The 26,893-nt window shown below is 51.7% G+C and overlaps 14 protein-coding genes across 14 annotated transcripts; 7 read left to right on the top strand and 7 right to left on the bottom strand.

Moving 5' to 3' along the window:
* Positions 1 to 915: 915 nt before the first annotated feature.
* On the top strand, positions 916 to 2,815 carry P152DRAFT_431525 (uncharacterized protein; the record flags this gene model as incomplete). The annotated part of the gene is made up of 2 exons (XM_033677419.1): positions 916 to 1,518; positions 1,788 to 2,815. The coding sequence occupies 2 exons, from the start codon at positions 919 to 921 to the stop codon at positions 2,376 to 2,378; spliced, it is 1,191 nt and encodes a 396-aa protein (XP_033536810.1). The 3' UTR covers positions 2,379 to 2,815.
* Positions 2,816 to 2,915: 100 nt separating this feature from the next.
* Positions 2,916 to 4,358, bottom strand: P152DRAFT_456228 (uncharacterized protein). The gene has a single exon (XM_033678951.1). The coding sequence runs from the start codon at positions 4,216 to 4,218 to the stop codon at positions 3,226 to 3,228; it is 993 nt and encodes a 330-aa protein (XP_033536809.1). The 5' UTR covers positions 4,219 to 4,358; the 3' UTR covers positions 2,916 to 3,225.
* A 174-nt stretch (positions 4,359 to 4,532) lies between these two features.
* On the top strand, positions 4,533 to 5,783 carry P152DRAFT_456227 (proteasome endopeptidase complex, beta subunit). Its single transcript, XM_033678950.1, has 3 exons — positions 4,533 to 4,707; positions 4,758 to 4,905; positions 4,955 to 5,783. Exons 1-3 carry the CDS (start codon positions 4,678 to 4,680, stop codon positions 5,581 to 5,583), a joined length of 807 nt encoding a protein of 268 aa, XP_033536808.1. The 5' UTR covers positions 4,533 to 4,677; the 3' UTR covers positions 5,584 to 5,783.
* A 261-nt stretch (positions 5,784 to 6,044) lies between these two features.
* On the top strand, positions 6,045 to 7,361 carry P152DRAFT_506026 (ADP-ribosylglycohydrolase family protein; the record flags this gene model as incomplete). The annotated part of the gene is made up of 4 exons (XM_033682463.1): positions 6,045 to 6,196; positions 6,251 to 6,708; positions 6,759 to 6,983; positions 7,033 to 7,361. 4 exons carry the CDS (start codon positions 6,045 to 6,047, stop codon positions 7,191 to 7,193), a joined length of 996 nt encoding a protein of 331 aa, XP_033536807.1. The 3' UTR covers positions 7,194 to 7,361.
* A 1-nt stretch (position 7,362) lies between these two features.
* Positions 7,363 to 9,394, bottom strand: P152DRAFT_456225 (general substrate transporter). Its single transcript, XM_033678949.1, has 5 exons — positions 8,851 to 9,394; positions 8,363 to 8,801; positions 7,814 to 8,301; positions 7,706 to 7,763; positions 7,363 to 7,653 (listed from the first exon to the last, which is right to left on the bottom strand). Exons 1-5 carry the CDS (start codon positions 9,264 to 9,266, stop codon positions 7,612 to 7,614), a joined length of 1,443 nt encoding a protein of 480 aa, XP_033536806.1. The 5' UTR covers positions 9,267 to 9,394; the 3' UTR covers positions 7,363 to 7,611.
* Positions 9,395 to 10,103: 709 nt separating this feature from the next.
* On the bottom strand, positions 10,104 to 11,410 carry P152DRAFT_247990 (uncharacterized protein). Its single transcript, XM_033674687.1, has 2 exons — positions 10,807 to 11,410; positions 10,104 to 10,756 (listed from the first exon to the last, which is right to left on the bottom strand). Exons 1-2 carry the CDS (start codon positions 10,936 to 10,938, stop codon positions 10,205 to 10,207), a joined length of 684 nt encoding a protein of 227 aa, XP_033536805.1. The 5' UTR covers positions 10,939 to 11,410; the 3' UTR covers positions 10,104 to 10,204.
* A 258-nt stretch (positions 11,411 to 11,668) lies between these two features.
* P152DRAFT_456223 (uncharacterized protein) lies at positions 11,669 to 12,168 on the top strand. The gene has a single exon (XM_033678948.1). The coding sequence runs from the start codon at positions 11,796 to 11,798 to the stop codon at positions 12,069 to 12,071; it is 276 nt and encodes a 91-aa protein (XP_033536804.1). The 5' UTR covers positions 11,669 to 11,795; the 3' UTR covers positions 12,072 to 12,168.
* Positions 12,169 to 12,241: 73 nt separating this feature from the next.
* Positions 12,242 to 13,342, bottom strand: P152DRAFT_447419 (uncharacterized protein; the record flags this gene model as incomplete). Its single annotated transcript, XM_033677993.1, has 1 exon — positions 12,242 to 13,342. The coding sequence occupies one exon, from the start codon at positions 13,340 to 13,342 to the stop codon at positions 12,242 to 12,244; it is 1,101 nt and encodes a 366-aa protein (XP_033536803.1).
* A 1,083-nt stretch (positions 13,343 to 14,425) lies between these two features.
* Positions 14,426 to 15,369, top strand: P152DRAFT_391898 (NAD(P)-binding protein; the record flags this gene model as incomplete). The annotated part of the gene is made up of 2 exons (XM_033676121.1): positions 14,426 to 14,845; positions 14,905 to 15,369. Coding segments are annotated over 2 exons (885 nt in total), but the record flags the coding sequence as incomplete, so codon positions are not given.
* Positions 15,370 to 15,849: 480 nt separating this feature from the next.
* On the top strand, positions 15,850 to 16,877 carry P152DRAFT_392452 (ATP11-domain-containing protein; the record flags this gene model as incomplete). The annotated part of the gene is made up of 2 exons (XM_033676152.1): positions 15,850 to 16,022; positions 16,079 to 16,877. The coding sequence occupies 2 exons, from the start codon at positions 15,850 to 15,852 to the stop codon at positions 16,875 to 16,877; spliced, it is 972 nt and encodes a 323-aa protein (XP_033536801.1).
* A 157-nt stretch (positions 16,878 to 17,034) lies between these two features.
* On the bottom strand, positions 17,035 to 17,751 carry P152DRAFT_247941 (uncharacterized protein). Its single transcript, XM_033674686.1, has one exon. The coding sequence runs from the start codon at positions 17,562 to 17,564 to the stop codon at positions 17,193 to 17,195; it is 372 nt and encodes a 123-aa protein (XP_033536800.1). The 5' UTR covers positions 17,565 to 17,751; the 3' UTR covers positions 17,035 to 17,192.
* Positions 17,752 to 18,743: 992 nt separating this feature from the next.
* P152DRAFT_391494 (trimeric LpxA-like protein) lies at positions 18,744 to 19,544 on the top strand (the record flags this gene model as incomplete). The annotated part of the gene is made up of 3 exons (XM_033676100.1): positions 18,744 to 19,003; positions 19,065 to 19,122; positions 19,197 to 19,544. Coding segments are annotated over 3 exons (666 nt in total), but the record flags the coding sequence as incomplete, so codon positions are not given.
* Positions 19,545 to 20,763: 1,219 nt separating this feature from the next.
* Positions 20,764 to 21,100, bottom strand: P152DRAFT_247900 (uncharacterized protein). Its single transcript, XM_033674685.1, has one exon. It carries the CDS (start codon positions 21,017 to 21,019, stop codon positions 20,828 to 20,830), a length of 192 nt encoding a protein of 63 aa, XP_033536798.1. The 5' UTR covers positions 21,020 to 21,100; the 3' UTR covers positions 20,764 to 20,827.
* A 336-nt stretch (positions 21,101 to 21,436) lies between these two features.
* Positions 21,437 to 26,559, bottom strand: P152DRAFT_247884 (uncharacterized protein). The gene is made up of 3 exons (XM_033674684.1): positions 22,393 to 26,559; positions 22,186 to 22,335; positions 21,437 to 22,123 (listed from the first exon to the last, which is right to left on the bottom strand). The coding sequence occupies exons 1-3, from the start codon at positions 26,300 to 26,302 to the stop codon at positions 21,528 to 21,530; spliced, it is 4,656 nt and encodes a 1,551-aa protein (XP_033536797.1). The 5' UTR covers positions 26,303 to 26,559; the 3' UTR covers positions 21,437 to 21,527.
* Positions 26,560 to 26,893: the final 334 nt, after the last annotated feature.

Here is a 26,893-nt window from a genome sequence, read left to right as displayed (position 1 = left end):
TTACTGACATCTTGTGGGTTCAGCAGTGAGCCGCACTTCCGGTCGTCCTTGAAGAACAAATGGGGGACACTCCGCACCATGTTAGCGGGGCAGATCCACTGCATGGTGTTCATACAGCCCAGGAGGACCAAGGTCAAGTGGACTCCACTCATCTTGACCCGAGATACGGCAATCCTCCCCTAGCATTCCATACGCAGTTCAGTGGGCCGTCCCGGCAGGGACACGGCACTGAGATGAGCCAGCCGACTGCTCAATCTAGCGATCCCCAGGAGCCAGCTCATAGCCATGACCCGCAAGGGACGGCTCTGAATATGGGTACAATGTCAGGATCGCTTCCTGAATACGTCGCGATGCCCGGAACCCATGGTATTCAACCTGTTCAACGTGGTATCTCCGCTTCGAGTCCGATGGGCGGACCGCCTCCTCCTGTCGTCTATCAGTTTCAGCAGATCGCCCAATTCTCAGGGTCGGGCCAAGGCCCATACCAGGGACACGGAGGGGTACCTAGTGGCTATCCGACTGCACAGTATCCGCAGCCATATGCTGTTCAGCAAGCCGGACCAACAAGAGGATATGGAGCTTTCCCACAAGGGCCGCCCCGTCCTACTCATCCACAACAGAGGACGGCTCAATTCCAACACCCTCCTTCCGGTTACTACTATTATCCGTACGGTTCACCCACTTCGGCCGGTCCCTATCCCCAGATGCCGCCGCAAGGATATCCACCGTACAATCAACGTTCAAGCAACCAGGGCAACAGCCGTCGTGGGGGGTTCCCAGGACAAGACAGTGCGCTCTCTCCCAGGCCTGGTGGAAATCTGGATGCGATGAACTATTCTTGTACGTCCTAGCCACAAGACCCCAACGAGACCGTGTAGTGACTAACTGCGCAAAGCCTCACCGCGCATTCTAGGTTCGATGCCTCGCGGACCCCCTAGGAAACCGAAACAATCGGGCCACGCTCTGTGGGTGGGAAATCTGCCTCCTAATGCGTCGATCGCCGACCTTAAAGATCATTTCTCGAGAGAAGCGACTGGGGACATTGAGAGCGTGTTTCTCATCTCAAAGAGCAATTGTGCCTTCGTCAATTATCGAACCGAAGCATCGTGCGTCGCTGCAATGCGTAGGTTCCATGATTCACGCTTCCACACCATACGGCTTGTTTGTCGCTTGAGAAAGAGTTCCGTGGCTTCGCCCATTACCCCTTCTACACCTGCGTCATCTGTATCTCCCGGGCCATCTTCGTCACAACCAGAAACAGATGCAGCGAACGAGACAGCGCCAGACCAGGGAGAAGAGCAGGCCGACGAAGGCGTGGACGAGGTTAACGAAGCACCGCAGTCGGAAGAGGCTGAGTCGCCGTCGCCGGGAAATACATCTAGAAAGTCGATTGAGAGTGGCGCTGATAGATACTTCATCGTCAAGAGCTTGACCCTTCAGGATCTCGAATCGAGCGTGGTGACGGGAATTTGGTCGACCCAGGTTCACAATGAGAAGACATTCAACAAAGCTTTCGAGGTAAGAAGAATGATACTTCAACACCATGTTGCGTTTAACAGGTTCAAAACAACTGCGGTCAGATTTGTTTGCATGATCCCTGTTTCTTTGGGGTTGATCCATGATCACCGGACGAATAAGTTTCTTTTTTTTTAAACCTTATTCATACCCGATACCCTTCCTTGGCGATCCTGGTCCGCTCTGGTAGTGCTGCAAATCCGATAGTGCACGGAGTCTTCTATTTGCACCTTCACCTTGTTTGGCGAGCATGATCACTAACGATAGAGCAGACGGCACCGAATGTTTGGCTAATATTCAGCTCCAACAAGTCCGGCGAGTACTTTGGATATGCCCGAATGGCATCCTCTGTCGGCGCCGATTCGGAGGAACTTCTTTCCAAGCTATCGAGAAATGAAGAGGAAGTTCCCGAGTCAGATGCGCCTCTCTCATATATCACAACATCAACGGAAACGGCACCTAGGGGTCGGGTCGTGGACGACAGCGCACGTGGAACGATATTTTGGCAAAGGGAGGATGAAGATGCAGATTTCACGGCGGATGATGATCTCCCGACCGAGAGCCGCAGCGACCCACCGGCGTCCAGCCCGATCGCCTCGTCGTCGTCGTCAACGCTCCAGGAATGGGGCAGGCCGTTTCGGGTGGAATGGAAAACCACCACTCGAGTGCCCTTCTACCGAGCCCGCGGGCTGCGCAATCCGTGGAACTCCAATCGCGAAGTCAAAATCGCGAGAGATGGCACGGAACTGGAGACAAGCGTGGGCAAACGGCTAGTGGACCTGTTCCATGCCAGAATTCCTTCCGGGGCTCCACCGATGCCGCCCACTCGGGGCGTATCAGATCCGACAATGAGGATGGGATAGACGGCGGATTGCGAAGTCGGTTATCATTGAAGCCCGCTGGTGAATACATCACAGTATCAAGGAAGGATAACATTTACGTATCACTTTCCCATATAATATTGGGGCCCTGACGTACAAGCATCCCGGGTTCCACGGATTCTCAATTTCTCATACATCTGGCTGGCACCAGCTTATTAGTCCTTTTTAAATCATGTCAGTCTGCAACGATGACCGTTATGCATTATTGGCTCTCTCTATCTGATCTTAAATATTTCTCGGACAATTTCGCCACAGCTTGTCTTGTCATCGGCTTCCACCACTTCTCGTACTCAACGCGTAGAAGCTGTCAAAGCCCTTCAGTGGGCGGATTTGTACCGGTATGGATTTAATTACCCGGTGTAGGAGACGACGTCTCGATTAATGTATGTTAATCCAATATAACAAGGTTTCGATCAGGCGAGATTGAACTACCACTCCCCCTTCCCGCTCCTGGGAGCAGCTTTTTGTTCCCTCAATAACATCTTCAAGCTTCCAGCTTAATGAGAGGATACTAGCAGAGGACCGAGAGCTTCTTATGGTCGATCGATGCGATACTGGTGCATGGTAGACGTGATTTTACCGAAAAATGCCAACCATTGATATACAGAATAGGCAATACCTTAGAAAGCTGCCCTGTCTACATAACAAGCCAATGTGGCGATGCAATGCCTCCTGAGTCAGCCCATGCCGGTGCTCGGGCACCTATGATTGTCTATGTAATATTGACAGCCTCGACTCTCTGGCGTTTCGTCCTCATACCTGACTGAATCAGGCATACCGTGGACATACCCGCCTATTGTCCTCTAGAAGGGGTTGCCTTATAATCTTACTAGGCAGCAGTAACGTCGAGGAAGGTACAAATCTCTGATAGACTACCAATGCGCCAAACACCAAGCTGCCGCGGGGTCGGTAACAGCCTCGGGCAGTCTGATAAAGGGAATATCTGAATGCCGAGTCGCGCGAATATTGCAGTAAGACCCGCCTGGGTGGACGTTAAGGGGATGTCCTGAACGCAGACCCCGACATCTGCATCAAGAATGCAGTCAAAGTCGGTTGAACTGTCTCCAACATAAATGTTATAGTTATCGAACGCGGACTCCCGATCTGACGCCGACTGTGCGCCTGTCATGGTTCGAAACTGGGAATGCTTATCGTCACTGGTCATGATATGCTTCCCTGAGCCAGTACTTGGATGAGAACCGCAAACAAACTCATTAGCGCTGATCTCGATATGATCGATGGCTCGGGTCAATGCGTCGTTGTTTACGTTCTGGTACGACCGCGCTGCTTCAAGAAGACAATGCCGGATAAACGCAGCGCTCCAATTGATGCTGAGTATGGAAATCTTGACCTGGTCAAACGCTGAGGGCTGATTCATTGATTTCGAGCCTTCCAGGAGCACTGAGTCCCAGCCATCTCTTAACTGGAGTTCGCCGCTCTCAATAAGGTCCTTGGCCAGGTTGTGGAGATCCGTCTCGGTGGTACCTTTAAAGAAATCCGCCCGCAAGGCTCTGGCGGCACTCCGGCCCTCCACTCCTTTCAGGCTCGCGAGCCACTTTGACTCTTCAGTTGCAGAGAGTCTTTGGTCCGGCGCTGGTGTGTACGCCTCTTGGTGTTGTCGAAAGTCGTCTAAGTAGGCGGCTACAAGGTCGTCCCATCCTTGCGGTCCTGCTGGATCATTCGCGTGTCCAGATGCTGTCGAGGTGCTCGATACAACTGGCAATTTTGAGAGGAAGCTCATCGTATCCCGCATAGTTAGAGTTCCATCCCAGTCAAGGACCAAATGTATGCGTCTCGGCTTGCTCTGACGGTGAGAAGCCATGCTGATTCCCCAAGATCTGAACCTGGACTTTGGCTATAGATGACGGACGCAAGCGGCATTTGAGCAAGTGCTATGGCACTAATAATTATTAATAACAGGGTTTTCCTATTGTAGTGAAGCAAGAGGTTCTCGACTTCTCGTAATTGGGTTAATTCACAACAGCGGCGTTGCTCAGGCTGTAGAAATTGCACAGCAATGGAGGAAATCAAATATATGCCTTATAGCCTGAGGCATCAACACCATTAGTCACAAATCACATGATCCGTGTCTAACGTTCAGGGCTCATTCATGGCTGGGAGCTTCATCACCATGTAGCCTAATCCCATACCTAACAAAGCTCTTGGTTGCTTCCTTCAACATTCAACACCTTCAACTCCCATCTTCAACTTCTACAAGATATACCTCTCAATCCGTCCAAGTCCCAAACCGTCTCCCAATCCAATCTCCCTTCTCCACAATATGAACCACCTTCCGCAAGCATGGGGTCGGGTAGGTCAGCTCTATTGCCCGATGCAGTCTACGCGACTAACTGATATTAGCCACGAGACGATGTCTACGGCGCATACAATGCCTCATTTCTCCCTCAAGACGGCCCGAAGCAACACACGCAGTCGCCAATAGTAACCGGCACATCCGTGGTGGCTATGAAGTTTAAGGACGGAGTGGTGGTTGCCGCCGATAATCTAGGTACAATGGATCGTTCTGAGTAGAAGGATGGGGTCTAACGCTTGCGCAGCTTCATATGGATCCCTTGCTCGGTTCACGGATGTCAAGCGTCTCAGACAATTCAACACACGCGCGGTGCTTGGCTTCGGCGGCGATGTTTCCGACATGCAGCATCTCGACCGTTTGCTTACCTCCCTGTCATTACGCGAGAACTATGCCGACCCAGGGTCCTCGGGAGACGAGACCGACACGGCGTCCTTGGACGCGAAGAACCTACACACCTACCTCTCTAAGGTCATGTACAAGCGACGAACCGACTTCAACCCGCTCTGGAACCATATCTTGGTCGCCGGTCTGGATGATGCGGACAAACCCTTCCTGGCAAGCGTAGATCTCCTAGGAACCACTTTCTCTGCCCCATCGCTCGCAACAGGGTTTGGTGCGCATCTCGCGGTCCCGATCTTACGAAGGGTTGCCCCAGACGAAGCCGCGGCCGAGACGCTCTCCATGGACGACGCGGTGAACGCCGTCAAGGAGGCGATGAAAGTGCTGTTCTATAGGGACGCAAGGAGCTTAGACAAGTACTCCATTGCTGTCATACGCAAAGATGGCGTGCAGCTAAAGGAGGATGAGAAGCTCGAGGGTCAAAGTTGGGCGTTTGCGGAGACGATCCGCGGCTATGGGACGCAAATTCATTGACTGGTTTACAGCGTTCGTTGCCGAGTGCGGAGTATGGGTTCTGCCTGGTGGGAATGTCTCAAGTGTAACAATCGTATCTGATTAATTCGTCTTCAAAAGGTTTGGCAATGCATGATGCATTCGCTAGACAATTGCATCCCAAGCAGGTGTGCGGCTCAGTAAGTAGTGTCATAAAGTGCCTGTTCAATAATATCTCCGCAGTGATACTTGATCCGTCGTTTACGCCCTTGATACCTGAGCTAAAATAGTTGACGCAACTGACTACATATTGCCTACTGAAGCTTTCTAACCCTTCACCCTTCCCCTCGTATTAGACCAATCTGCTGTGTCGAATACGAGGCAGCCGCAGCAATTGAACCAACTTCAACGTATCGCTCAACTTTCTGAACGGATACATACTTTTGAATTCTGTTATTTGCATGCGACAATAACCCTCCCTTGTTCCCTTCGACGTATTGGAAATGGAATCCCAGATTCACACTCGTGCTAAAGGGGCACTGTACGGTGTTCTTGTCGGGGACGCGCTCGGAGGACCAGTGCAATTCATGAGAAGAGGAACGTTCAAGCCGATCCAAGAGTTGCAATTCGTCAAGCCATTCCAGAAGCCAAAAGGGTTCGCAGAGGCATCGAACCTATATACGTGGTCCATCCGTTAATCCGTGTCTAGTTCTTGGTCGGATGACGGGTCCTTGACCCTTTGTCTTGCCAAATCGCTCTCGGAGTGTAACATGACTTTCTCAGCGGCCGACTGTGTGGCAAAGATGGTGGCTTGGCATAGTGATGGCTACATGTCATCGTCGAGCCGTGCCTGGGATGAAGGGCAATCCACGAGAACGAGTCTCGCGATATGGAGGTCGGTCTTACGAGGACTATCTCAGGACAACATTGAGCCCGGTCCCTCAGACATGAAGTCTGGTCAGGAACTCGTTGACCAAGTGCTCAAGTACGAGCAGTTCAGCGGCAATGGTAGCTTGATGAGAGTCGTCCCGGTTGGCCTCGCGCTCTGGCAAGACAAGGACCTGGCTTTGACTGTAGCCGGGGCCCAGAGCAATTTGACACACCCCTCGCCAATATGTGCTGAATGCTGCGCTATATATACCTCCTTGGTTGTTGCAGCTATGAAGGGTAACGTGATCCTTTACAGGCGGCTTTGCTTCTCCAACTTACATTGTCAGGGGCAACGAAGGATGGTCTTCTCCAAGATTTAATGGAGCAAGATATCAAGAACAAACACCTTCGTGAGAGACTCGGTCAGTACAAATCGATACAAGATTGGAAGACAAAGTCGGCGGACACGATCAAGAGTACTGGATATGTTCTCGACACCCTAGAGGTCGCCCTCTGGGCAATGTTCAAACACGATAGCTGGGTTTCGGGAGCCCTCGAGGTGGTGAATCTTGGCAAGTGCAGACTCGAAGCAACCACATTACTGAATACTGACCCATATAGGTGGTGATTCGGATACGGCCGGTGCTATTTACGGAGGTCTTGCGGGTGCATATTACGGCGTTGAGGAGGTTCCATGGAGAACCGAACTACAGAAGCAGTACTTGGTTGATAGCGTCATCGAAGAGTTTTCAAATAAACTTCTGGAGGAGCCAAGAAACTGACTTTTCGGAGCGGTGGGAGTGGAAATCTATTTACGGTTTGAGACTGCGTTCGGATACTCCTTCGAACGACTGCAAGGCCTGAGCAAACAGCTCAGGAGGTCGGCAAGATAATCTATCCGGTCCAGGGCCATACGCAAATTTACAAATTCAGTCTCTTCGGCACTCGTGACAGTCGAGAAGATCAAAGTGAATATTGTTGGTCCTGAAGCATACCCCAGGGCGTCGAAGATGAATGGACTATTCATTTTTATACCCGGACGTTATATAATACTGCTGATCTGTTTTACAGCAACTTATTGACGCATAGCCTCCTTAAGCTGCAGTCGAAATCTTTGCATACAGTACACTTGCTACGTTCACGAATGGCGCGGACTGTATTCTCAACCCCCACGGGTGAAGCCTCGTCGTTCGAAGGTTCTCACGCTTCTTTACCAGTAGCCTCTTCGAGAGTAACCACAACCTACACAATGGCATCAGTAAATTGTAGAGAAGAAATCCGTGCGCTTTCTCACCTCGTCACCAAACAAGGCGGCTATCTCTTCGAGTGGCTTGTTTGCCGTCTCCGGGAAGCTGCGAGACATGTCAATCCATGGCAACATCATCTTGGGAACGAAACCTACTGAAAGAAGACTCCCAGGATAAAGATGACGTCCATGAAGACGAATATGAGGAAATACTTCCACGTGATTGACTCTAGTGCAAGCGGGGTGACTTGTACGAGCATAATGATGATTCCGTTCATCGTAGCAAAACCAGTTGCCACTCCCGTTGCACGTATGGGAAGAGGTAGAATTTCTGGAGTATATGCGTATCCAAATGCATTCAGGCACAACGCATATCCAGTGAGGTACACGAACATTGCCCAGAGTGCCAACGATCCGAAAGTTTTGACTGTGTTCCCCGTCTTCTCATACGTCGCCCAGAAAGCGGTTAGCAAGATGGACCCAATCGTTACCAAGGTCATGCTTATGAAGAAACTCTTCCTCCTGCCGATCCGGTCAAAGTAGCTGGCACCGACAGCTGAGAATATGACACCGACAGTACCCCAGACACCGACCAAGACTAAAGGAAGCTTCCCGTCCAGCCCCAGGCTCTGGTACAGGAGAACCTTGGAAGATATTAGTGTCCAATTCCGAATAAATCGTTTCTCAAGAGAAGTCCCAACATACCTGGTAGTTTTGAAGTGGAATAATCGCCGTGAGCTGTTGGAAAACGAAGAAGAAAAGGATAATGAAGAGGCGACGGCGATAAGATGGCCGCTTGATAATCCCGATAAGGCCCAACTGCGGATTCTCTTGCTCATAGGCGATCTGCGCCTTGATTTGGTTGAACTCTCGTTGATAAAAGGGAATTTCATCTGCACCGCCATCGCCCCTGTCATATCCTCCGTCCCTATGTAAACGTTCTAAAACACGAAGTGCTTCGTCATATCGCCCCTTAGATACCAGCCACCGGGGCGAGAACGGCATCCAGAAAGAGCCGAGCAGCATAATTGCAGCGCAGAAAATCTGCAACCCGATAAACAGGCGCCATTTCAAGTCGCCATTGACGTAGGAGAACCCGAGGCCCATCCATTCGGTCACCATGTATGAGACATTGATGTTGACGCTGGCAAAGGCATTAGTAACTGTACATTGTCGGATCCGAGCTGCGATACTTATAGAGCCCACCGACACGACCGCGGACATGAGGTGGCGACAGTTCGCTGGCAAATAGAGGACAGACAGCAACAATGATGCCACAAGCGATTCCACCAATCGCTCGACCCGCGAGCAGTACCCCTAGGTTTGGAGCTCCGGTCTGCAGACCAGCGCCCAAAAAAGAAAGAATACATGCAAATTGGATGGTTCTCAGCCTGCCGAATTTATCGGGCAGCCAGATATTGCACAAGGAACCAAAGAAGTTCCCGGCATAGTAAGTGCTCCCCAGGGCACCAAGCGTAACAGAATCGAACTTGAAGTACTCGATGAATTCTGGGTACCCAATAATCGATGTAGTCAATCCTGAATCAAACCCATATGTCGTTGCGCCCCAGCAACAAAAAATGATGGCCCAAAGGTTGTATTTGTTCATTGTGAACCAAAATGGTGCTTCAGCTGATGTATTCAATGTCTTCCTCAAGATTTAGCTGCTAATAACCAACATATCAAGCCCGTATTGGCACCGTACCCTCAGTATAAAGGATTGAAGGTTCCGCTGACCCGTATCTTGGGAAAACCGAGTACCGGAAAATATGGCCTAATGTGATAAGCTTTCTAGGCCAAGCATTAAATTTGACCGCCATTGAACCGACAATACCGAATGGTACCCGAGGGAAAGGCATTTGGTCAAGCTCAACCCAATGAACGCTATTCTAGGCTCTTGCAGCATGTCGAGAATGTACATTTGGCAGTTTGGCAGATCTATCATAGAGGGTTCTTGTCCATTGCTAGACTAGCACTCGTAGGCACTAGAGAGGGGCTAATCAAATAGTGTCATTTCCCCACATTGGACCCGGAAGTCGTTTGATGGGGATTGGGGACCCCGCAACCACGCCAACAGAAGTATGGCGATTTTCGGTCCAACTGGGGAGACATGGATGTACCGGTGGAACAATTTGTGATGGCGTCACAAACTGCTGTTGACGGTGCATATACCAGACGTCTGATCCAGATGCAAGAAGCAGTTTGAATTCTTTCCTGACAGCAACTCCTGGATCTAACCCCTTTGCTCTTCAAAATGGCTTTCTCCCAGGCACATGCCGACACCCGTGTGTATCGGAAGGAAAAGGGAAGCATTTCACATATCGATACCGCCCTGGCGAGAACAACTGGGTTATGAGTGCCAATATGAGGAAACCAAAAGAGGGCATTTTCGGCAACGTAAGTTGCGAGATTACGGCGGCATTGATCAGCACAAGGAAACAATTCGATATGAGCGAGAGATGGGTAACAGGGACTTGACTTGGAACATGAAATGGCTGCATAAGCGAAAAACTATCATGAACCATCGGTTAGACGGCAGTTCCTGATTCACAACTTGCGGTTTCTCCGTAAATTGGGCTTCGATTTCGGTCGGATACGAGGTCTCGTCGTGAGTGCTTTGGGCTTTTGTATTGTCTTCGCCGCGGACTTTACTTTTCGCTCCACCGTCGGCTCCTTCGATTCACTTCTCCATCGAAGTAGCACTTCATTCATGTCGCCTTCAACCTGTTGTCGAGCTTCCTCCCGTAGAATACCATGGCAAAGTAGAGAATCATACAGAGTATGCTCATGTCGGATATAAGCAGCCACGGCGAGACAGACTTTGAATTTGAGCTTTTCGCTTGAATCGCCTCGAAGGGTGGTGCTCCGACCAACCCGACCGGATCCTTTGTGGAATGCGTGATTAAGACAGGTTTGCACCTCGTCTGCCGGCATTTTGGGATACAATTTCTCGACCATCAATCGTGCTGTTGTAATCAGCCTTCGATCTTTTTGGATGACAGCGTCGAGACGTGACTGCGCGGTGGCTTTTGCAAGGGCTTCCACCTCCTTAAGGACATGATGCGGAACTCCTAGGCCCTGTCGAACTCCTTTTCTATCCTATGCCAGTTAACTTCCCGTACCCAATAAATGACCTGAAATACACTTACGGTGATAATGTAGATGTCCTTTCCCAGCTCTAATGACTGTTTACGACAATGAAGGCTCAAGTACCTATCCCCCTTGGGGAGAATAACATAGCCTTTCGGTAGCTGGTGCTTGAGTGACTGGATTTCAGACATTAATCTAAAAGTTGAGCAACTGTTCTTTGAACTTGATGGACAGATCTTCGGAGCAACGGTTCACGCAAGGGGTGAAAACGTGACCGGTCGAAATGAGTGCGTGGACCCACTCTAACAAAGCAATTCAAAGGCAGAACCTGGAACATGAACATCCTGATAAAGTGATAGTACATGTATCTTGGTCCAATATCCCGAGTAACTTGAACTCCATATACCGTTTAGTGTCTCGAGTACAAGAAGCTGCATCTTGAAGTCGGTGGAATATGACATCGTGATAGCAGTTACAGGTACTGCCTTTGTTCTCGCAGCGAATGCGTCCGTTCCAGGACGTCGAGGACAAAGCAAAACAGATTCAACAAGGCCGAATGATCATGATGGTCCACGCTGTTATGAATTTCCGAAGCCAAGGCAAGTAGAGCAACTGGACTCTGGAGGGCACAGATTGATGGTCCTGAGGCATACCACAAAGCGTCCAGCGTTCTCCTTTCTCAAGGCATAAAAACCCCTTCTACATTACTCTTTTACTCTTTTAGTTTTGGGGAATTAATATGATTCTCCCGATTCAATGGGCTGGATCATGGATGGACAGGACGAAAGGGACAACATCATGCACGATTTCTAGTTTTCTACCCAGGTAAAACGAAGGAAATATTGACGAAATATCACGTGACAATGATGTCAGTTCGCCTGCCACTGTTCCTGTCGATATTAAAGCACTCTATGGAGTAGATAGTAATATCTATTCCACTGCCCCATCACAGTGATATCGAAGAGACCTGTCGCTCCGTAACTATTTATCCAACGGCCATTCTTGACGGCTATAACACATCAACATATCATACAAAACATCCGGGACAATGTCGAGCGGCAACCAGCAGCGTTCCTTCTTTCAGTCGGCGAGCTTCTCCTCGAGCTCACAAACTATCAACGGCCAGACGAGCAGTTTTAAGCAGTCGTCATATTCCGACCCGGCTGGGACGACCATTTATCGTGCCCAGCAACAACCCGGCCAGACACCAGTCGAAGAACGGATCGAATATCCAAGGACCGGCCGTGTCGCACAGGCAGACACGCGAGGACGGATCGAGGATGTGACGGAGACGGAGAAGGAGTCATCCAGGGAAACCAAGTAGTGAGCTGAGGCGACCTCTCTGGTTGATGATAGGGTTATACAAGGAAGCGTTCGAATACAATCATAAGGGAGCCATGTCTCGTTATTGCATTTAAATGACGCCAAAGCACCGTAAACCTGTGACCCTTCCGTATAACGTCAACAGGACATGCTTGTGAAGTGTCCCAAATCTCACCCGCGGAGCGGTAGTACATGTTGGGCAAGGCAGGTTTGTCGGCAAAGCGGACACTCGGGCTTTTCTCGACACCAATCGCCAATGCATGTCCAACAAAACATATGCCCACACGTCGTCACGCTCGGATCGCGCATCGATTCGAGGCACAGGGTACACTTCCGCTGTTGTTTGCCCTTGATCCATTGCATGGTGTCGGTGTCCTCAAGATCGAAGCGTGCGTCCTGGAGCACAGGGGTTTGTGTGATTCGTTGCAAGCTTTGCTGATACGTATTGGTGGTGGCAGGTGCGCCATCGGCCTCGAATAAAAGGGCATTGTTGCTCGAGTATGCCGTAGGATCTAAGCTCACTTCAACACCATGATCACCAGGCTGCCGTCCCACGTTGGAAAATTCGGGAGCGCTCTCTGTCACGGTGTTTTGAACATGTAGCCACGTTTGGACTGAGAGTTGAAGGACGAGAAGGACGCCGAGAACCTCGTATCCCACGCGTTGAGTATTCGTGTCGATGTGGCGGGTGAATATATATCGTAGCCCGAAGACCCGCTTTCCGAGTTGGTAGTAGGCGCCGGTGAAGTAAAAGACGGCTAGGCTAATAGCATACACCGGCGAAGGCGATGTGATGGTGTCGAGATTCGAAAGAAGATATGACTTGAGGTGTGTCAATGCAGAGGGCTTTGGACTTTGGCCCTGTGCAGACTTGCGGATGCTCTTTTCCAATCCGGATCGCAGGCGACGGCGGAGCGCAGGCAATATTCGGTTCAGCGAGTATGGTAACAGGACCGTGGATAGAACGTATCCGAGCCGCCGCTCGATCGATGGCAGCACGCGTGAGTCGCCCTCGATTTGCACGATGTCGCTGTACTCCTCCCCCAAAGTCCTGTTACCGACCACGGTCGTCAGGCCGAGATAGAGGAGATCTGCAAAAGCCCGCGATTCGGAGGTGTAATTGTGCGTAGTGCGCGCGCCGTAGAGCTTCCGCACGATGTCGGAAACCTGTTCAAAGAGGACACCTTGAAAGTACGCATCTTTCTGGTTTGCCCGTATGATATCCGGGGCGGCCGAGAACGGGTATCTGTAGCTGGGCTTGCCTTGGGCCATGTCCGCAGTATTCCTCGTCGTCTCAAGGGCTAAAAAGGGAATCAAGAATAGCCGGTCCGGTCGATGGCATATCGTGAGGTGTTTGGTCGATGGGATTTTTTTGGAACCAGAGGCCTGATGCTGTACAGTCTACAGACCCCAACCTCGGCGATGATCCGAGCAAGTCAGGGCAGCATGGTCGGCAGGTCGGCAACAAGCCGAGCATAGAGGTAGACCTCATGCTCATTAGCGTGTGACCGAATTCCCCTTTCCAATCTGATTTCTGAGTCCTCAGGTCACACTTCCTTACTACCAATGCACAATTCCTCTCACTCGAATTTTGGAAGCTGGTTTTACTTTCATTCGCACCATTGACAACTTGCGCCTCGAGGATTGAGCCTTTGACAGACCAGTTCGTCCGGATTGCCGGTACTGCCAGGGCCAAATACCGACCTCCCGCCTCTCATGCTATATTGCTACTTGACTATCCATACTCCGCACTCGCATCTCTTGCCAAAATCGGGGATAAAGGATCCCGATCCACCGACTCCAATTCATCCATTCCACCGACTCCAGGTCATCCATTTCCGCCGACTCCAGTTGATCTATTTCCACCGTCAAATATGCACGACTACTTTGTGACTTATTTTGGTCACTAACATTAACATCTCAGACAACTCAAGAGTAGGACGTGACTGCAACCTCCCTGTAAGCGAAGCCAGGAACATCATATGGTAACGGCCTTAATTATGGCTGCTTTGAAATCAATACGGGAATCATTTCCTCAATTGCTTGAGCGATAGTTTGTCCGTCTCCGAAAGACATTTCTGCGCTGCGGAGAAACAGCGTTAGGAGGAGACTGGAATTGCAAAAGATGACACGCATTTCTCAAGAACAAGGGAATTGGCTGAAGATGCTAGATTTGTATATAAACCCTCCTTGGGGAGTGTTTGGTACCATCCATCAGATCCTACATTGAGTCGATAATCATTTCAGTGCACAGCTATTCTCAAATCACAATGTCCATCAAGAAAGTCCTTGTTGTTGGCGTACGTTATCCCACCCCTTCATCAGTATGGGCATCGGTATTAATGTATCTAGGGCTCGGGAAATCTTGGATCTCCGGTTGTGACAGCCCTCGTTGACGAAGGATTCCAAGTGTCTGTCACCACTAGAAAGTCATCCTCTGCGACCTTCCCTACCACGGTAACCGCCTACCGAACGGACTATTCATCGGACGAGCTGCGTAATATCGTGAATGGTCACGACGCGATCGTTGTGACTCTTGGTTTTGAAGGCTTTGATATTCAGATAGGTCTGATCGAGATCGCCATCGCTGCTGGTGTCAAAAGATTCATTCCGGGCGAATTTGGAAGCGACAGAACCAGACCGCAGGGACGCCGCCTGAAAGAGTTTGACGCCGTTCTTGCGCCGAAACAGCTGGTTTTGGAGAGGTTGCAAGCCGCTGCCCAGGAACAAAAGTTAGAATGGACGGGAATCGCAACTGGGCCATTCTTCGATTGGGTATGTTGATGTATTGAATCTGTGGATTATGCTGATCGATGCTGATTTTCGAGTCTTAGGCAATTGATGGTCCCTTTAATTCCTTCGGCATGGATCTATCGAACTCTCGGGCAACCATCTTTGGCTCCGGCAACGAGCAGGTGACTGCTACCAATCTTGGTACGATCGCGCTGGCCGTAGCAAAAGTGCTCCAGCTGCCGGAGAAGACGAAGAATCGCATGCTGAGGATCCGTTCCGTGCAATCCTCCCAGAACGAAGTTCTTGCGGAACTAGAGGTAGCTACAGGCACCTCTTGGACAGTTGACCGTGTCGAAACAGAGGGGCTGGTAGCTCGGGGGTTTGAGAAGCTCAGTAAAGGAGATAGGTTTGGATTCCTAGATGTTCTCGCTGTCGAACTCTTCGAAGACGGCGCTGGTAGGAGTGTCGTTGTCAGTGAAGAAGACGCTGATAACGCTTTGCTTGGCATCCCTTTTGATACTGTCAAGGGGACAGTGGAAAGGCTAGTCAAACAGCGGGCATCATAGAATTCATACTCTATGTATCATCGGAAGTTCGGAACATAGAATCCTCTATTAAGCAGTTATTCATTCTAGTTATATCTACACTCACTACTACTCAATCTACTCGCATGTCGAGGTTGGCAGATCTAAATACGACCCAACTTGTGAAGGGTTTCCCCTATTTATACAACAAGATCGTCCTGTTCGGTTCGGAATTCATTGATCATCAGCCATTTCTGCCTTCCCGGATGGACTCAGATACTGGTACTTTAGGTTAAGTTACCTTTGTAGATGGCCATATTAGGGGAGATCCCATTAATATTGCAATCTTCCACGTCCCAATCCCATCCCCCCACTGATTTTTTTCATGACCTGTCGCGTTGATTACGCGTGGTCACGTGGATCAGTAAAGATCGGAAACTCGGAATTATATATTCACGTGACCTTGTGTCCAAGTATTCTTTCTCTCATTAACCGCCGACTTGTCTTGCATGTAATCAAACAATGGCAACATTAATACCATCCCTGCGCCATTTTGTCAATAGGCCTCTGCTGAGGCTATCGAATCCCCAACGGAGATGGGCTCGTGTACTCGATGTCCGCTTCTTAGCGACCCAAAATAGCCAAGAGAGCATCCTCTCGAGGTATCAGGAGAAGCTTCATCAGAAGGCGAAGCAGTGAGTGGGTTCTCACCTATTTCCCATTGACTAATGCCTAATGCTTCTCGTATCAGGGAAGGACTCAACGATATTGCGGAATTGAAGGAGGCGTATCGGGAAAAGATAGATGACGTTCGGAAACGGTCTCCTGCAGGTTTGGCCGCGTCAACGAAACCTTCCACGGTGTCCCCTGACAGCCTGTTTTCACCATCAAGCATCCCGAAGACTAGTGTCAGCAAAGGCGATGGGCGAGCACAGGCAAAGTTGCCCCCCGGGGTGAAAGAACTCTCATCCTATCTCGACGTGGAGAAGACAAGAGAGCTTCCTGCAGAGCAAATATCGCAGATCTGGAGGCTTCGCCATGCTTCGAACGAGCGCTCACTGACGGCTGTTATTGCAACCGATACATGGGAACAAATGTTGGAAAAGGCGAAAAGACATCCACAGTTCATTCTCCCACTCCCTCGATCGTCGGATTCAGCAGACAAGGATGCGCAAGATCCGTCGCAATCTCGCACAGCGGCGGATATGCATTTCCTACAATGGACGTTTCCTCATGCAGACTCGACAAACATCTTATTTACACATCTAGCCGAATACAAACTTCGAGGAGAGTACAGCCAACCGCACACCACGGTCACTGTACACACAGAACTAGCGGAATCGAATGGAGTGGTGTTGGTCGTCGGGACTGTACTGGATGATCGAGGGGTGAGTGTCGATGAAGGGAAGTGGCTTTTGATGTGTATGCAGAAATTCTACGGGCTGCAAGGCGAAACACCGAAGCGCAAGCAGTTATTGGAGCAGTTCACCAGCGGCGATGTACGGTTTCGAGTGGAAGACCTCATGGAACAGGTGGACCAGGTATCCTGAATGAACGCACTACCTCTGTGACGATTTAGGACCACAACTTGATGGACCACCTTTTCACGTAGTCATTCGTATTGCCATGTGTACGATACACTCCGAGAAACTTACAGCAGCCTTATTCTTAATGGCTAAGGGACGCTTTCCGAGTCAATGCGCCTAGAAACGGTCTCAGCATGGGTGGGATATTTGAACGACATGGAGACCCTTCATGACCAGCAATTGCGTCAACACAGATCAGCAAGAAAATCTCCTCTCTCTATTCGTTAATATGAAAGAGTCGCATGAACCGCATCGCAACTAGCCACATATCGGACAGCGTCACCGGAGCTCTTTACTAGCTGCTAGCGGTGTTGTTGAGCAAAACGAGTCCGTAGTGTCGCATGCGTGGGTTGTTCCTCCGTCACGTATCTTTCCTTCTTCGTTCCGAGGCACATCACGTTGTGGTCGTTTCCGATTTCGCCTAGTGGAGCGCATTGATCTCCCAATCACGGACGCTGATGTTTTGACAAAGAATTGATTGACACGCTGTTCGGACGGCCAACGCATCCCTATTGGTGTCAAACAGTAAAGCTCGCCCGAAGACGGATTGCTGGCCTTTGAGCCGCTTTGCCTATGCACTAGCGGAAGAAAAGAGATGCAGGACAAGGTGCACCAGTCACCACCAGCGCACACCAGTCGCCGCAACAGCATTCATCCAGGCCTCAGGGGACCAGCCGGACCACGCTGCTAGCCAACAAGAGTCCGGGATCCTCGTTCACTCGTTCACTAGCTGGCGTGAACGCATGGCTCAACTAACGGTCGCGGCGTTCCGTTAAAGTTCTCGCGGATGAGGGTCCTCCCGCCCGTAGTCCACACTTGTCCTTAAAAGTTGCAAAATCTTGAATCCTACAGTACCTACCCACAAAATCTACAATACACTGTACACAAAAGTATACAAGGTTGAGTTAAACCTTGTCCACGGTGGTGTCCTGTTCCCAGTCTGAACCCGACACTTCGGTATGGCGGACGCGCCGCGTTGATTATGCCAGTCATTCGCCCTCATCGCAAGATCTCAAGGTGTTTCTATGGCGAGAGAGTCGGAACTATATATTATGTACCCCTCAGCGATCCTTTTCGAAGCCTCTCTATCGCCATTTCCTTTTTCTGCGTCCTATCATGCTGAAGTTTCCTGCCTTACTTCGATTTCCTGGTCAAAGGTGATAGTTGGTCCATCTTCACCGATATCAGTCAACCTGGCCTCATAAGCGATTGCATTCGAGTCTGATATTTGTGTTCTTCTCCGTCCTGTAACGTGTCATACACATGTTGTAATATTCACGCTAGATATCCTTTTCACCAATAACGCGTTTGTCAAAAGCTGTGTCATCATCACGCCGCCTCAAGGCACCATATATATATATCTACAACCCTCATACTTCGATCCCGGCATTTCCCCATGCTGATTGAACACATCTGCCACTGGACCGAGTGAGACCCCTGGATCTTACCGACACCGCAGTCCAAACTCCCCAGTCTCTTCAGTCGTTGTCAATCTTGCAGTGCTTCTGTTGGTCTTCGATCCTTGGAGCCGCCATGGAGGAACGCTCCCTCGGGACCTCATTTCCTGCATTCGAAGATGAATATCGCAATATGCGCCAGCGCTGTGCCATTGCTTGCGCGGCGTTCAATGCCTTACCAGAGACCGCATCCATGGACGACAGGGCGGAACGATGGAACCAGTACGGAGACAATGCCGCCGGTCCTTGAACCTGTTCGCTTGCTAACGATACATGCAGAATAGTAGTATCACCTTCGCTGAAACAGTCAAATGCGAACGGGAACGCCGTGTCTTCGGACTCGCCTGCCAAGTTTCCCGCCGGAGGCGCTGCTCCTTATGTCAAAGCCTCGTTCTGGTGCGACTATGGCACCAACTTGCACATTGGGCGTACTACATTCATCAACCGTGGCTGCATGATCCTCGACACTCCTGTCCAACCAATACGGATTGGTGAGAAGTGTCTGTTCGGCCCCGAAGTACACATTTACGCCGTGTCTCATGCAGAGGATCGAGAGGAGGTCAATAGTCCAAGCTATGGGAAACAGGTCACCATTGGAGATCGCTGCTGGATTGGCGGAAGGGCCACCATTTTGTAAGTTCAGCCGTACTCGGAGATTCTAAGACGATTTATAAGCTAACCTATCATTTTGTAGAGGAGGAGTGAGCATTGGAGATGGTTGCATTATTGGCGCTGGCAGTGTCGTCACAAAGGTGAGTTGGCGGTGGCCGGTTGACATGTGGCCTAGGGCAACATACTCATAAGACTAGGCGCTGACATGCGATAGAGCGTCCCAGCGGGGCATATTGCCTATGGAACTCCTGCCCGCGTCTATCGCAAGGTCTCGACGTCTGACCAGAAACGAAGTCCGCCACCTCTAACAAGCGGCATACCTGTTGACGAAAGCAGCTTTTCGAATGACGACCTCGGTTATGCTAGTCTTGCCGCTGCCATTGCGCTTGTACTCGATGGGTTTTTGAATCCCGGATCGTACATTATGTTGGACGATACCCAGCATTCTCTCGGCCCTAGCTTTCCGTGGCTTATCGGTCGGCTCAGATTTGCCTTTGCAGCGATTATCTATCTCACCTTATTTTTCTTTACCATCCGGATGTACAGACTCCTCTGGTCGTAATAGTTTGACGTGTTGTTTCCGCAGACGAAGAGATGTTGATTCGTTTAATGTATTTCCTAGTATCGCAATGATCGCATCGGCCCCAGGAGGGGTCACATGGAAAATGGGATGGCATGAAGGGATGAGAAGCACTCTCATGGCGTTAGATACAGCGAATGGCAGCAATGCCAAGGGACTGCTAGCATGAATGAGCGGGAGTAGGACTGGGAACGGGAATATCATTCTGGGACAACGGAATAGATTCGTTAGAGTTTCGAGTCAGAATGTGCCTAATCATACTTATCTTCTTATTCATGGTTTACCACTCAATGAGCAGGTCACAATGGCGTGACCTACGAACAGCTCTATGCAATATGCATATTATTATCATCTTGTGCACTAAGATCGACGTGTCGACGCTAGTGCATTGTCTTCTACAACATATCGCCAATCAGTATCGTATCCCGCGCCTGTGGGGACGACCAGACGTGTCCGCTACTATCGATCATGCTGTACTCGGTTATGCATGACCCGAAAGAATCCGCTCATGGGCTCTCGGTGCAATAGCCTTCATGCAACCAGAAGCCACACTATCATCGACATCTCCCATTCGGTGAAAACAAATGGTTGTTCAGGTCAGATGTCGGTGCAGGAAGATCCGATTTTGGGTAGGAGGGTCTCGATCGCCAATGGCTTGCGGCCGCGGTCAAGGTGCCAATGTGGGCTTCCCAATGATCCATTGATATGCAAACAGCCTCCGGGGAAGGTGTTCCGGGGGATTATACCATGCAAAACCTGCACGACATCCAGGCCTGGATCCTGGCTGGCATCCGTCCCCGGCAGCAGTCAGTATTGTAAGCAATCAGCATTCAGCATCGGTGGACATGAGTCGCCATTTGACATGGATGGATAATTCCTACCGCACCGATTGGGAACGCCATGCGGGAATTCTGATCCTATGCCCTGGGAAATATCAAATCATTGAAACCTGTAGAGTGTAGACGCCATTTGTTAAGGAAAAGGTTCGCGGTTAACGCACTGGTTCCTTGGTGGACAACAAATCGCTGAATCCGTAGCTGGGCCCCCTTCGGACCGTTCAGTACCATCCGTGTTACACAGCCGCTTTCCGCGGCAGGGCCTTGTATCATCCGGATTCTCGTGCTTGCGACACCTGCGGATGGAGAAGATGGACAGGTACACGACAATGATACAGGCGGCCAAACGTAGTGGAACGAGCAAGTCCGAACGACGGTAGACCAATTCCAGTAAATCTCTAGTTTACACTTCATAGTACCCTCATCGTTTTAGGGATTCGAATATGGGAGCAGAGAACTGAGGAATGCCATGGTTGCACAGGCGATTCCGAATGACTCGGGACCACCGTACCAAGTCCAAAATAGTATCCGTACCTGTACGCGTATAACCCGGACCCAACACGATAAGCAATGATTATACTGGTGGTTTCTCGATGCCACGAATATAAGATGATCTGTCATGTCAGTACCTTCGTAGCTCGCCTTCCCATTTGCTGGACCGACGTGCCTTTGTTTCCCACGCAGGACGCATACATAACACGCTAAAAGAAATTCAAAGACTTAGTTTCTGCAGGCAAATACGGGACGATCTGACTGCAGGTCTGCAACGTGTCCAAGCGACGCTAACGAGAATAGAAGCCGCTATTGATCCAATACCATTGCCGCCGAAAGCAGGAGCTGTATAGCATACAATCGCAGAATCCCTTGCTGCCCGTCATTTCCAACTTGCTCGCCGATCGGAAGAAAGATCCGAAACTAACAATAAGAAACAGGGATCCCGGCTCCATAACCCAGGGGAATCATGCGAAAAACAAAGGTATCCAAACAAGAAAACTCAAACAAGACAGACTCCCTCCACTCATGTTGCCCAAACGCGGTGTGACACATTTACATCGCCAACGCCTTCACCATCGATCTCGTCGCTCATCACAATGTGGCATTGCGCCATCGCTTCAACGACGCCTCGAAATCAATCAAACGCACTCTCTTCCCGCACCAGTCCCGCGTCCTCGCGTAACCGCTGCATCGATGGATGCCGTTGGTTCGCCACGTTTGTGTTCATCATGAGCATGCTGCTTTCGCGACGCCGCTGCTTCGCATCCCGCCCGCCCATAATCTGCGATGGATTATAGCCCGCGGCTTGGTTCCCATCCTCATTGGTGGAGTAGTTCACTGCCGGCGGCGGAGCATCGTAAGACGGATGCAATGGGATGAAGCCCGTATCCGCCTGTGGTGGTCCCATGCGCGATAGACCGGGGTTTCCTGGAGCATACCCCGCTGGAGCAGGCCCACCATGCGCCGGCCCGTTTCCGTTCCCACCCAGGAACGTCTGCCGATAGCTCGGGGTGGGGAGATCGGAGAACATCTGATGTCGTGGGGAGCGAATCCCGAGGCTGTCGACCTGGTTCGATGGAACCGATAATTCGCGGGTGTCCGTCGGAGCAGGAAGGGTGAACTCCTCGTGTTCCGAAGTTCGTGCTGCTCCAAAGATAGCAGCATAGGCGGTCAAGAAAAGGGAAATAATGGTCGCGGGAATGTTCAGCGTCGGGGCAAATACAATGCCAACTGTCGGGTTCAATTAGCACAGCCGAAAAGCAGCAAAGATCCGGGCCGAGTCGGCGACTTACCGTTCCTAACATTCATCTTGTTCACCTCCGAATTCGAGACGATTTCTAAGAGGAATCCAAGAAGCGCAGCCAAAAGGAAATAATTGGCTTTGGGAAGCCTGTGCACCAGCAGGTTGAAGATCGCAATCTTCTGGTCTCGGTTTTCGATTTCTGAGCCGATGCGTTAGTGTGGGTTTACGCAAGGGGACAAGCGGCAACAAAACTCACCGAGCGCTTTGAGGAAATCAAGATGCAACTCCCGTGTCAAGATGCTCACTGGAAGTTCCCGTAGATACAGCTTGAGCAAGCTTGCGACAGCATGAACATCGTACGGCTCACCCTCCAACAGCCGAACATCACCTTCAGTATTGTATCGCTCCCGCAGACCCTTGATGACGATATTCGACCCGCTGAGCCGGAATAGCCCCTCCTCGTCTGCAGCACCCTTCGCTCGCAGGTATTCGATTGAGCGATATACCACGGCTGGAAGGTATTCATCAACTCCGAGCGGTTGCGAGCATTCCGCGGCTTCAGCAAGGGGGATGCCGAAGACCACATGAGGCGCCGGTTGTGGCCTTTGTTCCTGTGCTACGAGGTCTGAAGAAGAGCGGCCTCGGAAACCGAAGATGCTGCGTTTCTTGTCCTTGACGCTCAGGGAGGAAGCCGCTTTGTTCCCCCACATGCCGACGTTGTGGATGACGGAGCCATTCGTCGGGCCGGAAATGAGCGGGTGCATGGGCTGCGCATGAGAAAACGAGCCGCCCATTGTCGGGCTCCCTGGGACGTGATGGCCGTTCGGGTCCCGATAACCGAAGTTGGGGGTCCCGCCTCGAATAGGGGCTTCGGCAGGGACAGTCGCATCGTAGCTTACTGCCTGGACCGTCGTGGCCTCCCCCGGATTCACGCCGTCCTTGCCCCGTGATTTGGCCTCACCCGGACGGTACTGCTTACCGGGGAGCGGGAACTCTGCGCTGCGGGCCGAGTTCGGGTCTCGATCCTTCGGACTCTTCGGGTTCTCCGAATCGTCGGGGTCGACATAGGAAACCAGCGCTTCGACCCAGGCATCCCGCTCGGCGTCACTCTCAGCGCACAGCACGTGACGGACCGGGTTGGATGGGTCCTTCCGCTTGGGTTCGAGGATCAGGAAGGCATGGCGGTACTGGTTATCCAAGTCGTCCTGGTGGCTGTTTCCTGATGCGCTCGACGACGACGCCTGTGGGCTCTGCTTTCCTATTTGGGCGTGCATCAGTTTGATGGTGCCTAGATGCGCCCCACCCGCCATCTCATAGTACTTCAGCTCCGGCCCTTCCAGAACGAAGTATCGCGCCTTCCATCCGCCGAAGTTCTTCCCGCGTTTGGTCAGGTATCCCTCCTTCCCTGTACGTCCGCGCGAGCCACTACCCTTACTCAATGAGGATGTTTGAGTGAGGGTGCTGGCACTCGCGCTGCTTGCACTTGCCCCCGCGTCGGAAGGTTGGAATCCGCCAGGCGACGCTTCCTCCGCGTCGGCACCAATCGCATCCGTCGAAAGGAACCCGCACACCATCAGCGCCGCTATCTCGTCCATTTCCGTATCGAGGACGCTCTCGAAATATTTGTCCACTGCGGCACGTCGGGCATCGATCTTGGCCGGCGCATGGCCGGCGAAGAGACTACGGTCCGGGACCTTGACGTCCAATCCACTGGAACCAATTCCGCTTGCCTGGAGACGGTCCTTGAGCGTCATATGGAACACCGGTATCGAGGCAATGGTTTTTTCCGTCCTCCACAATTGACGGCCGTCGGATCGCGCGTGGATTCCCAGGATAAACACCGGATCTTCCTCGAGGGGTCTTGCTAGGAGCATACTGTGGCGACTCGGGCGCAGTCGGGATGACGAGACTCGTATCATAATGGAGGGGAGTGCATTCGGCTGTAGAAGAAGACCCGGGTAGTTATCGGAGACTAGTCCACGATAGATGTTATCCGGACTCGGGGGTTGGCTGCCACTCAGTGCGGACTCACGGCCCAACTGGTTCTCCGATTCGGTCGGAGCTAACTGCGGTTGTGAAACCTGTAGTCTCTCGGCAAGGGAAGCCTGCGCAACTCCATGTTGCTCCGGCTGTGGCTGTTGGTGGACCTGGTACCCTTCCGCTCGAGCAAGGTGTGGGGATGTGACGGAAAGCGGGGAAGCTAGAGGGAGAGGGATCGGCTGTCGAGGAGCGCGTGGAGACAATGGGATACCGTTGGCTCCTCGCGGGGACATGGGAGGTGAAGTAAGAGTGTTGCTGTGGAGCATTCGAGGGGCAGGGGAATTCATTGGACGATCGCCCGGCCGTGGACTGACAGGAAGCCCGGGGCTCATTAAGGGAGGAGATATTACGCTGCGTTGAATAGCCGGCCGATCGGACAATGCGCCAGGACTCAAGACGGCTGCAATTGATCCGGACTGTTGCATGGCACGGGGCGACGCTGGTAGCCCTACAAACCCAGACATGGACCCAGCTTCCACAACTGTGGTCTTCTCGGTGTCCACAGGCGACGTCTGTTCGGAGGTCGGCTGACTCTTACTCTTGCTCTTGCTTTTCACTTTCTTTTTGGACATGCTGCGACTATCTTGTTCTTGCTTCAAATGTGCCTCCCTTAGGTGGTCGTCTTCTTCCCGGGTTTTGCGTCGCCCGCGCTCGAACCGTGGTATCTCATCCACTTCTAGCTGGTCATCGTATTCGGATTCGGAACCATCCGTGGGGCCGGCAGCGTGTAGATGCGAGCTTGGGTGGACGGACTTGTTGGAAAGGTCGAGAGGCTTGGGAGGTGCTTTTCGAACCGTCGCCGAGCCTGTCCGCTCATGGATCGGGTTTGAGAAGCGCCCGCCCTCAACGATGGGAGTAGCTTGGGTCAGTGAGAGGGCGGGTGGGTTGCTGGGGTCTTGGACATGCAGGGTGCTGCTGGTTCCTACCGATGAAGTTTTTGGAGAGAGTGACTCGTCTTCCCGGCGGCCACCGGTTGCTTTGGGCGGGTTACGAGGGCCTTCATGTACACCAGTTACGGCTCCATTGTTAGGCCCTGGTATTGGTCTCGCGTGTTGATGTATGGATGCATCCGTTGGTGACGGTTCATGGCTGCCAATCGCCGAGTCGGTGGCAGACATCGATCCCGAAGTTTGGATGGGCGAGTGGGTCGATTGAACTTGCGGACCTCCGCGCGGAGACTCAGACCCTGCTCGGTTTGCCTTTGACATTGCCGTAGCCAACGCACTCTTTGTAGATCGTTCATGAAGGGTTTGGCGCATATGTCCCAAATCGTCGGCAGCATCACTATTCGCCGGAGACGAGCTGTGATCCCGATGCGCCATATTTGACCGTTGCGCCGTGTTCGGGAGAGGCGGTGCTTGCGCCATATGATCCTTGAGCTTCTTACGATACCGTTCCTTGTCCTTCAGAGCTCGTTCTAGGTCTTTATTCAGGCCCAATATCATGGTTCGCTGCTTTTCCACCAATCTCCACAGCTGAGCATTATGGTTTGAAGCCGACTGTCTCTCTTTCCAGAGGGACAGGAGCGCGGCCTCGGGTGAGCCCGCTGCAAGAATGAGACTTGTCATGTCTGGCGGAGCTCTCGTGTCTTGCGCCGACCTTATTGGGGTAGAATGGTAGGATTGGGATGTACTGGAGGATATGGATGAGACGGCCGAGTCGATGGAGGGATTGCGAGGAGGGACAGGGCGAGATCCGGGTCGTCCCTGAGCTGCCGTTGTTGTCGAAGCCATCGTGTGTGTGATTTTGCCGGTGGAGGTCGGGGAGGTAGGAGGAGACAATGGAACGGATGGAGCGACCGATGTCCGATTCGGACTGCCACGATTGCCGCGAGGTGTTTCTTGCCCTGATGGTGCTGATGGCACAACCTCGTCCTTTTCCGTAGCTATTAAATGGTCGAGAATCTCGCGCGGAGAGCGGGGCTGATCGTGAGAGGTAGGAGAGGTGGTGGAAAATGCAGGAGAGCTGTAGGATGCCTGCTGCAATGGCGACGGGATCGGTTTATGTTGCCTCCTGTTTCGATCCGATCGAGAGGATGGCGACGAGCCAGTTTCCCTCAGCTGATATCTGGCCGAGTCTCCAATTGATGGTTGGCTTGGGGATGCGGACTGTGGCAGTGGAGACATCAGCAACCATACCTAAGCCGGCCCCAGGCCAGACGCAGCAACGTAAGGTTAGCTAAGGCTGGAGGCTCGAAGCACGATGGGTCGAAGAGGGCTTGGAACCAGTGCGCGACAGGGAGAGCATCCGAAGATGTTTGAGAACTCGGAGGTGTGAGGGACAATCGTGATGAAGGGAGGCTCCCCTGGGTGCTGAGGAGCCGGGCGTTTAGCGGAGCAAAGCCGTGGATTGAATTGGCTGGGTCGATGCTTGCGAAATTACTAGGTACAGATGTCTGGACTAGGGTAGGGTCTGATGAAGGGCCCCTGGAATAGGGTAATACTTCGACACCGAACAGAAGGGCGTGAGGCAAGAGGTCTGGGGCAAGGCCAACACAACAAGATGACCAAGAGAGAAGTGTCCAGACACTGGAAGGGGGATGTATAGGGTGCGATGCCACGATTAGAAGATGAAGGGGGTCAGCGGCTGGTGAGAAGGTTGGTGCAGCAGCAAACGCAAGGGGATCGAAAGACAACAGGACTAAGGACGGAGATCAGGCGGGATTTTGTGCCAATGGAGCATTGTTATTGGCTCGAGTGCATTAGTAAAGTGCCACG

Source organism: Eremomyces bilateralis (assembly GCF_010015585.1).
Source record: "Eremomyces bilateralis CBS 781.70 unplaced genomic scaffold P152scaffold_4, whole genome shotgun sequence".
NCBI lineage: Eukaryota > Fungi > Ascomycota > Dothideomycetes > Eremomycetales > Eremomycetaceae > Eremomyces > Eremomyces bilateralis.
This window is presented reverse-complemented; position numbering and strand designations above follow the sequence as displayed.